This window comes from Carassius gibelio, chromosome A12, assembly GCF_023724105.1.
Source record: "Carassius gibelio isolate Cgi1373 ecotype wild population from Czech Republic chromosome A12, carGib1.2-hapl.c, whole genome shotgun sequence".
Taxonomy (NCBI): domain Eukaryota; kingdom Metazoa; phylum Chordata; class Actinopteri; order Cypriniformes; family Cyprinidae; genus Carassius; species Carassius gibelio.
The window spans coordinates 22,196,527-22,212,467 of NC_068382.1; the positions used below are offsets into that span (position 1 = coordinate 22,196,527).

The 15,941-nt window shown below is 34.6% G+C and overlaps 1 protein-coding gene across 1 annotated transcript in view; it reads left to right on the forward strand.

The window, feature by feature from the left end:
• The window catches only part of LOC128025478 (cadherin-12), a 136,908-nt gene that overhangs the window by 114,328 nt on the left and 6,639 nt on the right, over positions 1 to 15,941 (forward strand). The window contains exons 7-10 of the mRNA XM_052611876.1: positions 935 to 1,188; positions 5,664 to 5,800; positions 12,400 to 12,521; positions 13,865 to 13,982. Of these exons, the coding sequence (XP_052467836.1) occupies positions 935 to 1,188; positions 5,664 to 5,800; positions 12,400 to 12,521; positions 13,865 to 13,982 (631 nt within the window). The remainder of the gene's footprint in view (positions 1 to 934; positions 1,189 to 5,663; positions 5,801 to 12,399; positions 12,522 to 13,864; positions 13,983 to 15,941) is intronic.

Consider the following 15,941-nt stretch of genomic DNA (forward strand, 5'->3'; position numbering starts at 1 on the left):
ACAGTAAAGGGGTCCTGAATCAATGGGGAGGGGAGATAATGCACATGGGAGCATGAGAGAACCATTGTGGAGTGTCTTGTTTGTTTGACATGACTAAAAGCAATTGTGACAAACTTCCCCAGACAGGCCACCATCGACACACTGGAGATCTGAGAAAGGCCCTGCATTCGAAATGATCAAAGTGAGCAATTTATGCAAAAGATGAAACGCAAATAAAAAAATGAAGCTTTAATGCTAGACCTCAATGAATGGCCAATATGGAGAACGATATTTGTTGGCATCTTTGTTGAACCTGATGCTGTAGTTATGAATTAAATCAATCAAAAGTGACAGGGAAGACATGTATAATATGACAAATGATTCTGATGTTCCACGGTTTGCACAAAAATCTTAAACAGAAAACACAAAAATAGTCCAACATTGATGATAATAAGAAATGTTTCTTGAGCAAACAATAAACACCACATTGATTTCTGAAGCATCATGTGACACTGAAGACTGCAGAAAATTCAGCTTTCCCATCAAAGGAATAAATTACATTTGAAAATATTAAAATAGAGAACAGTTGTTTTTAATTGTTATATTTCACATTATTACTGTTTTTATCATATATATATATATATATATATATATATATATATATATATATATATATATATATATATATATATATTTCTTTTTTTTTTTTTTTTTGCAAAATAAATGCAGCTTTGCTGGGCAAAAGAGACTTATTTCAAAAACATTAATAAATCTTACCAACCCAAAGCTTTAAGTAAAAAAATAGAAATACATGTGTAATATAAATACAATAGCTAGCCAAATATTGACCCCTTAGTTGTGTCTAATTCAAGAGGCTTTGACATACTTTATAAATCAGATGCATTCAACTTTATTTTTAATTTTTTTCTACTTTTCTGTTTCTCTTTTTTCTTAGCCGTTGGACTATGAGACCAAAAAAGCATACACATTTAAAGTGGAGGCCTCCAATGCACACCTGGACCCACGGTTCCACAGTTTGGGCCCGTTCAAAGACACAGCGACAGTGAAGATAAACGTTCTGGACGTGGACGAGCCTCCCGTCTTCAGCAAACCCTCCTACGCGATGGATGTTTATGAGGACACGCCACAAGGCACCATTATAGGAGCCGTGACAGCACAGGATCTCGACGCAGGAAACAGTCCAGTCAGGTATTCAAACACAACACATATAAATGGATAAGGCTAGCTGCTAGGGGCTGGTGACCAGATGGTTGTTAGTTCAGTCCTTGCAAGGAGAAAGCTATCACCATTGTGCCTTTGAGTTTTAATTTTTATTTATTTATTTTTTTTTCATGGAACAATTAGCTGTGTGCCGATAAATAAATAGTATTTATATAAAAAAAAATAATAATACACACATATATATATATATATATATATATATATATATATATATATATATATATATATATATATATATATATTATTTTTATTATAATTAATTTCATTTTATTTTAAAAAGAAATAAATCTGTATGCATGCAAACATTCCATCTCACACATCCCTATATATTTGTGCACACTAAAAACAGCTGGTAAAAAGAGCAAAATGATAAAATATTTACCTTTTTTTATAACCCATTATGTTTTTGAATTGCACTTCTTAAGATTGCTTTTAAAGTTTTACAAGAAGACAAACCATTGATGCATCACTGCGGGGTCCCAAAACTATATCTAACATCACAAGTTAGTTTATTTCTCTATGAATATTTAATTCAGTATACCGTGAGAAAGCAAAATGGACAAAGGAAAGATTTGTATTAGTGGAAGGAATTTGTTTCCTTTTTGTTTCGGCCTTTTCCGATTTATTATTTAGAAACATTTTGACATTGCTCAATGGGGATGTGCACTTTCTCACTGGAAAACAATGGTCCCCAATGAGCTTCCGTGCAAAGTGAACAACGCTTTTAAAATACGTCTGTACACACCACACATCCACACACCATTGCAGTCCGCAGAGTGAATTGCTGGAGACAAAATAGCTAAAGTGCTTTTTGGTATCGAAGGTTTCTAGGACTTCCTCCAAAGCTTTTAGGTTTTCTCCAAGCTTCAGGGGTCAAGGGAAGAGCCTCAGAGAGTTTAGAAATAGATGGACTTATGAAATCAGTCAATTTGTCCGAAGCTGTGTTGGTCATGTACACGACTGTTCACCAAACCTTTCTAGAAAGAAGAGGTCAGAGCCCCACAGTGAACTAAATGGACTGAAACTCACACTTAGATTTCTTCATTTATAAGAAACTTTTAAAGGGGGGGGGGGGGGTGAAATGCTCGTTTTCACTCAATATCCTGTTAATCTTGAGTACCTATAGAGTAGTACTGCATCCTTCATAACTCCAAAAAGTCTTTATTTTTATCATATTCATAAGAGAAAGATAGTCTGTACCGATTTTTCCCGGAAAAACACGACCGGCTGGAGGCGTGACGTGTGGGCGGAGCTAAAGAATCACGAGCGCCAGTAGGCTTTTGTGTTGAGAGAGCTAGAAACTGTGAAATTACCGTGAGGGAAAAAAAACTATCATCCAAAACAAACCATGGCTAACAGTCAGATTCAGCCGTTTATTTATGATCCAGAATCAGATCCCGAGGCTGAGGCTGAAACTGAACGAGAGCAGCAGCAGCAACGACTCGCTCAGAGCGGGGCTCGAACCCGGGTCTCCGGCATGGGAGGGGACGCACTAACAAGGGGGCAGAGATATTTTAAGCAGTTTTACTCACCGCCTGTGGTTCCAACACACGATCGTGACCCTTTTCCGATAAACAATACGCAAATCCGTCGTCAAACTGGGCTTTGTTTGTAAAACAAGCATCTTCGAAATGCAGGGAACAAACAAAAACACTTGCACAACTCCGTTGATGCTCTGTAAAAAATGCCATCCACTGGTCCCTTAATGCTGTTTTTTTTTTTTTTTTGGTAATCTGTGCAGGCTTGTCTTGCCCTGGCAACCAAAAACACACTTCTTTTGTGACATTTCGCAACGCTCTCTCTCTGATCAGTGAATGTCTGTGCTCAGCCTCTCTGTGCTCTGCTATACGGGAGCGCGCGCTCTTCCGGGAGAAGTGCCCTTAGCACCCATATAAGGAAATTCCGCTCCATCTAACGTCACACAGAACCATACTCGAAAAAAACTTTCCGAAACTTGTGACAAACCGGAAGTAGTATTTTGGGAACAAAAATACTCCTTCAAACGTACAACTTAATTTTTGAAACTTTGTCCATGTTTAGCATGGGAATCCAACTCTTTAACAGTGTAAAAAACTCAGTATGCATGAAATAGCATTTCACCCCCCCCCCCTTTAACCAAAGTGACTGACAAATGAGGAAATACAACATAAGAGATTCGTTCTAAGGAGGAATTTACACTGATCAGAGAAGAACAGACTAGAACCAAGATGACGGTGAGAAATACTGAAGGAAAAGTCAAAAGTGCTATATATGGAGATTGCATAAACTGATTAAGGACAACATGAAATCAAAACTTTTCATAATTCAATCCAAAGGAAATAAAATATTCATTTGAAAACTTCTAGCAAAATATGTACTTCTTCTTGTAGAATTGCACTTGTAAATGCATAATATTATTAAAGTAAAATGGGTTTCGAACTGCATTTCATGTTGATTTTAGATCAATTTGTCCTTATGAATGTTTGTTTTTAACATACTCAGCTTTTCCACTGGGATATTTATCTCATTACACATTTAGATCTCGGGCCCAGCAAAGCTGCAATTTCAGATTAATCGACCAACTCCTCTTGCTTCCTATTTTTCCAAATAAAACTTATGAATGTTTCATCTGTGAGTTAACATTTTAATATACTGACACCGAACTGATTGCATGACCCCTGATTACAGCGACTGTCTTGTTCAATTCACTATCAGTTAATTAGAGGTCAAATTCAGGAGATACACAGTTATTTGACTGACTCTCACATCCTCCTACAGGAATAGAATAGAATAGAGAGTTATGTTAGTTGTTTAAATAAGACAAATATGATGTTCTGCTTCATCTCTCCGCACAGCCAAGGGTCTGTGGAGCCGGTCTCTAACTACTTTCTACAATTAATAATTTGTTCATCAGTCTGTTTGTTTTGTAATGTAGTAGTCTTGTAAAGATTAATGAAGCAGCATATTGAAATTCTGTTTGAAGCTTTTTTTATTATTATTTTCATTTGGCAGCAGCATTTGCGGTTCAAAATCTTTGCTCTGATAAATTAAGGTAATCATGAGCTAATTGGAAATCAACCAAGAGCTTTTGTGGCTCTAAAAAAAAAAATAATAATAAATAAAAAAATACCATAGTGCCCTGATAGATCATTAAATAGAACATGAAGATTATTTTAAACATTAAAGCCTTCTGATCTTGTTTGAACTTCATATTAAATATTTGACTTTCAAAAACAATCCCAGAACATTTTAGTCTTTCTTCTTTTTCATACATGATGCCACATGACTCTGAGGATTCTTAGAAATCTTGTCTTTTCCCAAATGTTACATGTTCTGAAATGTGCTATGTTAACACAAACTGATGAGTCAGTTATAAGCATTACGTTCCGACAGCTGCAGTTGCTGTAAGGTATTTATGATGGTATTATGATGAGAATCAGGCCTCCTAACGCTTATGGATCACAACATCAAAGTCTTTTGTTGAGAATCCAATGCAAATGCACAAAATCCTCAAATGTTTTTAGTTGACCACTTTTTGAGTGAATTTAACAAGGCAGCCGCTGAAATGTGGAAAACAGCGTAGCATCTCCCCTCACCCAGTGCTCCCACTTTATTTCTCTTTGCTCAGTTCTAGGTCAAGCCACGAATAAATAAATAAGTAGCGTTGAAAATATCAGCCCGCATTAATGCGTCAAGAGTTCAGAACAGGTTTGTAAAAGTGTTTGTGAGAGAATGAGTCCAAGTCATCAACTAGAACATGAAGAAGGTCAATAAAAACTGAACTTTTTCAAAGTTATTCAAATTCATGCATAATGGGGTGCAAGGTCTCACGGAGACACATGTAAAGTACCCCCTGAGAATGGTTGCGGTGTCTGTTAACAAGGCTGCTATTCCATTACACCGATGTTCACAGCTGTTCAAAACTGGACCCACACACAGTCATTCAGAGTGCACAATATTATCATGCCAGCTTGTCACGTGACTAATGCTCCCCAGGCGCCGCAGCAAACATGGCTGCCCACTGCTCCAGGTGTGTGTGTGTGTGTGTGTGTGTGTGTTCACTACTCACTGCTGTGTGTGTGCACTTAGATTGGTTAAAGGCACCATGCAAGTCACTTTCATTTCAATTCAAATCAAACATAATGAGCGCTGTGCAAAACTGGAAACAAGAGAAAATGAGAAGAAAAAGTAATAATTACTCTTGAGTATCAGTATGATCATCTCTTGTAGTACCTAGCCTAGTTAATGTGAAAATGCCCCTCAAATGTAATGTACAGTATGTAAGGGCATGTTTACACTTGGAATTGGTTTGATTAAAATGAAGAAAACAAACTCAACCTTCAACCCTAAAATGGTTGAAAAAATTCCTCTGTTAGTGTGGTTCATTCGAATAAGTGTGAATGCTGCCATATGAACCTTAGTGCCCACCAAACAAATTTTGTATTTTTTTTCTGGTTTTTCAGGTATTCCATCGACTGGAAGAGTGACCTGGACAGCTTCTTTGACATCGATCCTGTCAGGGGAACCATCTCCACCAATGAGCTTCTTGACAGGGAGAGTATCGCCCAGCACAACATTTCAGTTGTGGCCACTAAAGTTAGTAAGTATGGCTGTGAACCTCAGAAGTGATTCGTAGAAGTTCAGTTGTCTTAAATGCTGGGATTTTTTGCGATCTGATTTTTAGTGTCCCATTGCAGCGCAGTCAGCAGCGCATTGCATTAAGTCTGCTTTTTACAAGCATTCATAAAATATGACAACTCTCCTGGAATATGTATTATTACTACAGTGTCTTTCCATTCAATTCAGTTCAAAATTGCTTTATTGGCATGACTTTAAATGATACAGTATTGCCAAAGCTAAGTATACATAAACAAACAAACAAAAAAATATATAATTATAATTACAATTATTATTATTATTATTATTATTATTATTATTATTATTATTATTATATCTACCTGGCTAGTTATGTGCCTAAAAGTGATTTGTTGATGTCATTAAAAAAATCTAAGTTTTAAATAAGTTAAAGGTTTGCCACATAAGAAAAAAAAATGCTTCATGCTTGGTAAATAATAATGTAATCTGAATTATAAGATAAAGTTAAAATTATGGCATACTAAGTAAAAATTATATTCATATATAATATAATATTATATTATCATATATAATATAATATATACATAAATGCATGCATGTATGTATGTATGTATGTATGTATGTATATATATATATATATATATATATATATATATATATATATATATATATATATATATATATATATATATATATATTAGTGCTGTCAATCGATTAAAAAAAATTAACTAATTAATCGCACAATTTTTTTTAAAATGAATCGCGATTAATCGCGATTAATCGCAATTAAAAGACTGAAACTTTTTGGATATGTAAATGTCAAATGTAAATAATTAATGTAAACTCAAGACAAAGAAACTATTTAAATTCAAAATATGATTGTTTATTGGAATTTTTGTTTAACTTGTAACACAGATTTTCTCATGTAAACAACATACCTGCAATAAACCATCAATATCCTCCAAATTAACTGTTGGCTTGAAAGCCATATTTATTACAGAAATAAAAACACAGGCATGTAAGTACCATTTGAATTTCAAAACAATCAATGCCAATAAAAAACATTTCCATGTTGAATTCTAAGTGGACTGCAAAAAAATTCCAAAGTATAGATATTGCCAGTGCTTTAAGTGGGCCAGTACGCACCAGTACTCAGTACCGCCACTTCCAAATATAGCTCTTGAGCGTACCGCCACCTCTCCGTGCGCCCAGAACGTGCTTGTAGCGTACCGGTACGCTCATTTGGACATCTGTTTTAATAGAGGTTTTAATCTTTTACCTGCACTGCCGATTTTCAGAGCGCCCTTCACAATGCAAGCTTCCTAATTCATCCCACCCAGAGCAGAAACTACATTACCCATTCACCCTTAAGTTATACAAGTGAATAGCGCATGTGTCGCTTTTCCCACTGTTAAGTGTCAACAACTCAACGTGGCCGGAGAAGGTGTGTGAAACTCGTTGTGAGTTATCCTAAAGCAAAATCTTGAGTATTTATTGTCTGATAAACATTAAAAACTGTCTGCGGAGGTTGAGTCGTCCTGCAGCCCCCACTGGCTGTTCATTGGCTGCAGCATCTTTTTTCTAAGTTCTAAAAAAATACCGTAGACGGCAAGGCACAAATTTAGATATTCATTTATCTAATTAATCTATAGCCTATGCACAAAGACAATATGATCTTTTTGTGCCCTTTTTGTTTTAAAGCTTGATGAAGAGAGAGAGCGCAAGTTGCTGCAGCTGTGAGGAGGACAGTGATGCACGCGTACAGGAGAGATTGACAGTTCGCGGCACTGTGTACAAAAAATACTCCGCTACACAATTATTTCGTTATTTTCGTTTAAGCTTATTAACGTTAGCGTTACAGAAAGGTCTGATTTACGCACTGTTACAGTCATTGTTTTTTTTTTTTTTTTTTTAACAATGACATTTGAGTTCATGATTTTAATGTTGCTGTTTCTTGTGGCAGACTAAATGAAGAGTAATGTTTCTTGTGGCAGACTGAAGAGTAATCCGGCAGAGTTTTATACTGAAACTTTCCGTCTAAAAGTCCTTCCTTGGTCTTATCCATATTTCTTTGCACGTTGAACACACATAGGCCACAACTGGAAATAAAAAAAACTGCAACCGCGTTAATTGCGTTATTTTTTTTTAACGCGTTAAATATTTCAAATTAATCGAATGCGTTAACGCGCTAATTTTGACAGCACTAATATATATATATATATATATATATATATATATATATATATATATATATATATATATATATATAGTGTTTATGATTTAATTGCATTTACTAATTAATAATAATTTCATAATTAAACAAACCCAATTTTTTTGTCAATTGTCTTTATCTGATAATTACTGCTTAGAATGTCAGAATTTTTATTAGTTTTTTACCTTTTGTCATAATTTCCACTTTTACTTTATAATTATGACTTTCATCTCATAATTTGTACTTTTTGTGTAGTAATTATACTTCTTCATTCATAATTCTGAAATCATGATTTATTATTATTATTATTATTATTATTATTATTATTATTATTATTATTATTATTGGGCTGAAATGCGCTTCCAAACATCTAATTTAGAAAACTAGTGAGATTATTGGGGGGAAAGGTGTTTTTACATATTTACTATTTTAGGAAGTAATCTGAAAGGCGATCAAACACCAGGTTCGGAGATGTCATTGCTGTAATTGCGTTTGTGTCCGAAAAGATCTGTGGACTGAATCACCACGTAAATAAGCAAATCCATCGTCATCAAGTCGTCAAATCCGCTAAACAGTCCCCAACGCCATTATCTTGGAGAATATGTGGTGCTCAATCAAAATAACAAAAGCGGCGACTCGCATTCATTAAGACGGAATGGGGATGAGAGGTCATTAAAAGTTGAGCCTTCATCACCATGGTAACAGATATTACTCACTGCCTCTCAAGGTTGCACTGGTGATATGCTAATTGTGATTTCTAAAGCTAATTTGGGTGAGATTTAACACAAGACAGGGCTGTTCAACTTCACTCCTGGACTGCAGTGGGAATTGTCCACCCTGTGTTAGAAGCTCCTTTTTTATTCATATTGTATTCACTATCTGTCTTTTAGACAGTTTTACATTCTGTTCCATTGACCCAGATGGGTTCAGAGAAATCACAGAAGCACATAGTCTGATAAACTAGGCCATCTCTGCTATTTTTGGCTTTCTATTATATATTACATTTGAAACATCATTTCGCACAACTGTGACTGTATATTTCATATTTTAAACTTTTCCAGGCATCCAAGTAGAATCGTTTATTTTAATATGTAGTTTTGCATAGTCCTAAAGTCGGTCAAAACTTTGTTGCCCACTTTTGACCATTTGGAGTTGTTAACTATATGAGCACAAAAGCATTTAACAAGGTATTTTTGCTGTCCTACGGCTTATAAATGCTCATATCACCAGTGTGCCGTGTGTAATATCCTTACTAGCATTATACAGTGTCTTGTAAAACATGCTTGACAGCTTTTATATCTCTCAGAACCAGTGATTATGAGGTGCGGAGAACACCTGTTCAACACCATCACAGGCTAGTCTAGCATAAATCGCAGCTTCTTGTTATTCTCTTATTTTTTAATTTTTTCCTCCCCTCTTCTGTGCTTTTTAGGGGCGTTAATTTCACACCAGGTGGAATTCCAGATGTTCTGGAGCCTCAGAATCATATTGTACTAAATATGAAAGTGCTGAAGGAAGCACGAGTCAGCACACAGTCTCCAAACTCTCCATGCTTGTTGCACATCATGAAAACTTCAGCCTTTAGTTTCCATTAGGACAGCAAACATACACTCAATTTGCATAATCCCTTCTGTGATGCTCATTACAATCGAGTCTGCTACGTTAGCTGAAGGAAAAACTATTTTACAATACAGTTAGAACCGATGTTTTACAAAATGTGTTAAGCAGACCGAATTGTTTGCTCTGTTTACACCTCTGACAGTACCAGTGAACAGGGCCACGATCAAAACTGGAAATTGTAAGGGGTGTCCTCCTATAGGCTGTTGTAGGCCTACAGAAACTGTCTGTCAAACCTCCAAACAAAGCACACTTGTTTTGATCGAAATAAGATGCACCTTTTAAATATGTGATTAGAGCATTTTCATTTGTTTGAAGCCAGGCCAACAATAACCATCAAAGTACAAAAAAAAAAAAAAAAAAAAAAAGAGTTGTTTCTGTCATAAGAGCTACAGCAGCGAAATGGACGATATCTCCATTATATTACAGCGCCATCTAGTGTTAAAACCCGTCATTCAAGTCGTTACGTTGAAGCCATAGTTGGCTAGACTTGAAAACTGTTGTTGTTGTTGTTGTTGTTGTTGTTGTTTTAATAATAATAAAAAAGTGCACTAGATTTTAAGAAAAATATTGTACATTTTTGAAAACGTAGCATTAGCATTCTGCAACAGTTCATAATTTTCATATTAACCTTGATGCATTAATTTTAAAACATAAATATAATAATTCATAGTCTTTTAAAGTGTATTTTGTCTACTACATATGTCCACTTCAATAGAATATATTTTTACATTTTCCAGAAGAACTTTTTTTATTATTTAAACCTAATATATATATATATATATATATATATATATATATATATATATATATATATATATATATATATATATATATATATATATATATATATATGAATATATAGTTTAAATTACATTTAAAAGATGCCAGTCTAATTAAATTGTAGTTTTGGGTCAAGGGTCACACACTGAGTTGTTAACAATAACAACTAATAATTAAAATTATTGTCATAACGTATTGAAATACAGTACGTTAAATGTATACAATTAGAAAATTATAAATGTCACTATATTTTCAGTATTTTTGGTTATCTGAACATATAACATATGTTTTGGACTTGTTTTTAAAACAGAAATGATTTGTATTTAACTTTTAGTGAGCCAGAACCTAAAAAAAATAAAAATAAATAATAATAAAAAAAAAAATCCTGCAGTGACTACACAAAAAGTAATTTGCTGCAGGACATTTGGGGCAGAAGCACAGGACCTGGAGAATGATGATGTGTCAGATCTCAGATAAATTGTAACAACAGTATATATATATATATATTTTTTTTTTACTGGACATCAGACACCCTGGAGCTTCTGAAGCTAAAGTAACAAACAGCTGCACACAGACACACACACACACACACTTTCTCTCCAGGAAGATTGCTCATCTCGATCAAGGTCGCTCAGGGGTCTCAGCTCTATACAGGACCCCTGGGAGGGATGAGTTCAGATCCCTCATTCTAAGCCTTCTCTCCTTCCCTGAGCTCATCTGACGGATCTGATCTATAAAAGTTTATTCCACACTGATGTTCACCTCCACACTGCATGCTCAGAAGAATTCAAACAATATAAGGAAGACCTGTTCGAAAATCAACAGCTGTGACCTTGTGTGTCTGCTAGAAGCATCTTATTTTTAGACAGATTGTTAGCTTATTTTCTTACCCACTAAATGAAAGCCTACTTTTTTATGTCATTTTAAGAATAGAATAGAATAGAGTCGATTATGACTATGACTATGGAGTCATATTTAAAGCCCTTTTAAGTGTAGAACCACATGATGGCAGTATAGTATATTAGTGGTTTAGAACATCAGTTAAGTAAATCACTCTCAGTCTTTGTTCCCGGTCCTGTCTCTTGGTTCCTCAACAGAAAGCTGATGTGATATGCCAGCTATGTAATGATTTTAGTAAATAATTGTGGATTTATTAATGGGACATGGTCAATTCAGTCCCAATTCTAGCAGTTCTTAAATTGTAACAAAACTGAATCGTTTAAAAACGTATATTGATGATTCTTTTCTAGTCGTCTTATTTGGATATTGGGCTGCTTGAAAGTTTTTAAATGAGAATTTCTTCATACTGCACAAACCATTCAAAGGTTTAAGGTCAATAAAATGTTTTAATGTTTTTGAAAGAAGTTTCTCAGCGAGGCTGTATTTATTTGATTAAAGGTTCATTAAAATGTTATTGGAATTTAAATAACTGTTTTAGTTGAATATATTTTAAAACTGTAATTTATTCCTGTGATCAAAGCTGAATTTTCAGCATCATTACACCAGTCTTCAGTGTCACATGATCCTTCAAAAATAATTCTAAACATTGCTAATTATCAGTTTTATTTCAAGATTATTTATATGGAATATAAACACAGTAAATGTCTTCACTGTCTCTTTTTAATATATCCTTGCTTAATAAAAAAAGAACAAACAAAAATAAAAAAATAAATCAATATTTAGAACATTATTTTATAAGTTATTATTTTATAAGTCTATAATTTTGGTTTAATGCATGATGCTTATACAGTAGTGAGTATTGTGTGTGATGATAATGATATGTTCTGCAAAAGAAATACTGTAAAATATCTGACATTATAGTTAACAGACATGCCAGATTAATTTGTTTTTTAATAAAAGTATAAATGGTTTCAGATTCTTTAAAATCAGAAATGTTTCCATAACTGAAGAACGAGAGTGAACTTGTGCATTGCTCATGACATACAGTGTGCTGTTGGTGGTAATATGTGGTGTTTGTGTGGTTTGTGTAGATAACCCAGTGCTGACCAGTAAAGTGGCTGTCACAGTTCATGTGCTGGACATTAATGAGTATACACCAGAGCTGGCCATGCCGTATGAGACCTTCGTGTGTGAGAGCGCCAAAGTCGGGCAGGTGAGCCAATATAAATGGTTGTGTGCGCATGTGTGTATGTTTGCATGTCCAAAACCAATTCTGGTCTAATGAGCCATTTAAGATGATGTACGACAGACTCCAGACTCTGACACTCTCATTAAATCCTGAAAGTGGAGTATATCCCTGCTTTAGCCAGGTACAGTGTGTGTGTGTGTGTGTGCCAGAGCATTTCCTAATCTACTGTATCTTACCCACTTACACTGAACCGCTGAACCTCAGAATAAGCAGGAAAACCTGTCTGAAAACATGCTATGAGTTATTTTATACAATATTTTCTTCTGTTGCATTTTTATGCAAAATATTTATTTGTATCTTAAAACAAAAGTAAGTAGTTTTCCATTTACTTATGTGTTTGAAGTGGTATTTAAGGGATTGAGGTGTTATATATATATATATATATATATATTTTTTTTTTTATTATTATTTTTTTCCCCAGTTCTGCTTCACTAGTTTCCAGGAAGAGAAAAAAAAAAAAAAAAAAATATATATATATATATATATATATATATATATATATATATATATATATATATATATATATAAATCATGGATGTGATGCTTCGGGCCAGAACTGTATGGTTTGATTGATACATTGGACAGGTAGAGCCTGGTGATGCATTAGTGTTGCGCTAATGGTCCTACCCAGCATGCACCTGTGGAGCTGGTGACAGCCCTGTAACAGGTGAGGCCAGCGGGAGGGTGGGCAGTGTGGACGTCTGCTTGTACTGGTAAAGCGCAGTGTGTCATGAGTGCTGGATGTGAAAGCAGACTAATTGAATTTAGATGCAGAATCGACAAGAAAAACCACAGGAGCACTTGAGTAAACATTACTGAGCTCATATTGCCGGCTGCCACTTATCTTCATGCACTTGTGACCCGTCCTGTTTCATTTAATGGTGTGCGTGTAATTGTTTCATATACATAAAGCACTGTAAAGTGGATGGTTTTTCTTCTAAGGAATATACAGTATTTTATGATTGTACGTATATCTCCATTAATTAAGAGCAAACACTGACTCTGACTAATGAGTTTTCTATACTAATGTTTATTTAATTAACATGTTTAAGATATTAATAATTTCTGTTAATAATGTATACTTGTTATATGCCTGCGTGCACTAATAACCTTCATAAATCATTTAGAAATTTCATAAACATTAATGTTAGAACCATAAAATATTTAAACAAGCGACCATTAAAAGATGAGTTATTTACTGAGTAATTTGTAGCCACATTCTGGGTGTCCAGCAGTGATGAAGTATACCACCAGAGACTGATCCGTTAAACTGAAACCCTGATCAATAATCTTTTGAATAACTTTAGGTGATTCAGGTCATCAGTGCAAGAGACCAGGATCTCCCTCAAGCCGGACAAAGATTTTCCTTCAGATCCCCTCAAGAGGGAGTGAAGACCAAAAACTTCACCATCAGAGACTTTGGAAGTGAGTAGCAATAGATAGCCTATACTAGTAAAAAGATTAATAATTGTATGTTTTTTTTTTTTTTTTTTTTTTTTTTTTTTTTTTTTTAGTGATGAATAAAAAATTAAAAGAACAGCATTTATTCAAAACATAAATACTTTGTCTTTACTATAATTTTTTAAAATCAATTTATCAATTTAATAATTTTTATATTAATTATATTACTTTATTTAAAAAAAAGTACTGACCCCAAACCTTTAAAGAGTATTATATACTGCATATGTTTATTGCTCTTTGTGCCTGCAATCCTTAGATTTAAAATATTTTAATTCATAGAAAAGGCATGAAACTTTGTTTATTTAATTGTTTATTATTATTATTATTATTATTATTATTATTATTATTATTATTATTATTATTATTATTATTATTATTATTATTATTATTATTATTTTCATTGTATTTTTTCAATCACAGCTATTCTGCTACTACATTGAACAGCTTTCACAGCACATTCTGTATACATCCACTGTTTTGGCCTTATGGAATGCCTGTCCTCACTTCAGGCATGAATGCTCGCTTAAAATGTGATTTACTAGGACAAGGTGACGGTTTCTGCTGAGGGCAGTTCAGGAAAAAGAGAAGAAACAGGCTACCTGTAACATGCAAAAAAAAAGAAAAAATGTTTAAATGCTCACCTGTCAAGAAAATGTAGCCAGCATAAGTCATAGCGACAGGGTCAGATGGGCTAATCGGAGTTCATAACCAGCAACTTGCAACAGCCATAATGCCGACAAAGTCTTTTGACAACATGTCATTTCTCTGAACGCTAATACTTAAAGCTACTTCACTCTAATGTTATAAAACATGAGCAGCTACATTGTTTATTGCCATTTAACCTTTTATGGCTGGAGACTGGGGGTTTCACTATAAGGACAAACTCTTGTGAAAACCAAAACTGTTTACTTATTCATTTTTGGACAGAATGTCACATTTTTAGACACTAGCTGCACTGACATGACATACAGCCAAGTATGGAGACTCATTCTCAGAATTAGTGCTCTGCATTTAACCCATCCAAAGTGCACACACACAGAGCAGTGAACACACACCTGGAGCAGTGGGCAGCCATTTATGCTGCAGCACCCGGGGGGCAGTTGGGGGTTCGGTGCCTTGCTCAAGGGCACCTCAGTCAGGGTATTGCCGGCCTGAGACTCGAACCCACAACCCTAGGATTAGGACTCAAACTCTCTAACCACTAGGCCACTAAAAAGATGACTGCACAATGATGCTGTAAGAAGATATAATCGTGCAATAATTGTGTATAATCGTAACTCTCTCTATCCTCTGAATCTGTTGTCATATGAATCGGTTTGTTCCATAAAAAAAAAAAAATCATATAATGGAGAGAAGTCTGATTTCATTTATTGAATCAGTTTGTTCAGACTCTTGTCAAAAGCCCTTTATGCCACTTATAGCTTTCTTGTAGTAAAATATTTTGTACAATTCTGACATATTTTGTTTCATCATGTCTAGTTTCATTAGTTATATTTAGATTAGAAGCATGATAGTGTCGGATTCGGTTGTAATAGTGTTTGGAACTGAGTCAGAGAGTTGACGCAGCCTTCAGAAAGTTCTCAAATCTCAGCTGACCAGAAGAAAGTAATGTTACTGTAGGTCAGAAGGTATGATGGGAAAGTGCTTTTCTACCTCCTGAAATCATTTCAGATGAATGTTCAGGCTCAAACACTCTCCACACAGAGAAAAAGCATATTATTTAGAGCCCTGAGGGGGATTGAGCACTCAGCTGTAGTGTGATGTTCCTGTTCAACTAGACTCAGAGCACACTAAACACCGGATAGTTTGTTCACTATGAAAAATCATGGAAGATCTCTAGGTGTTGCATAATATCATTTGTGATGAAAGATGCAACAGTTATGCTAAATCAATAACGCTACCTTATAATGACACAAGCACCCT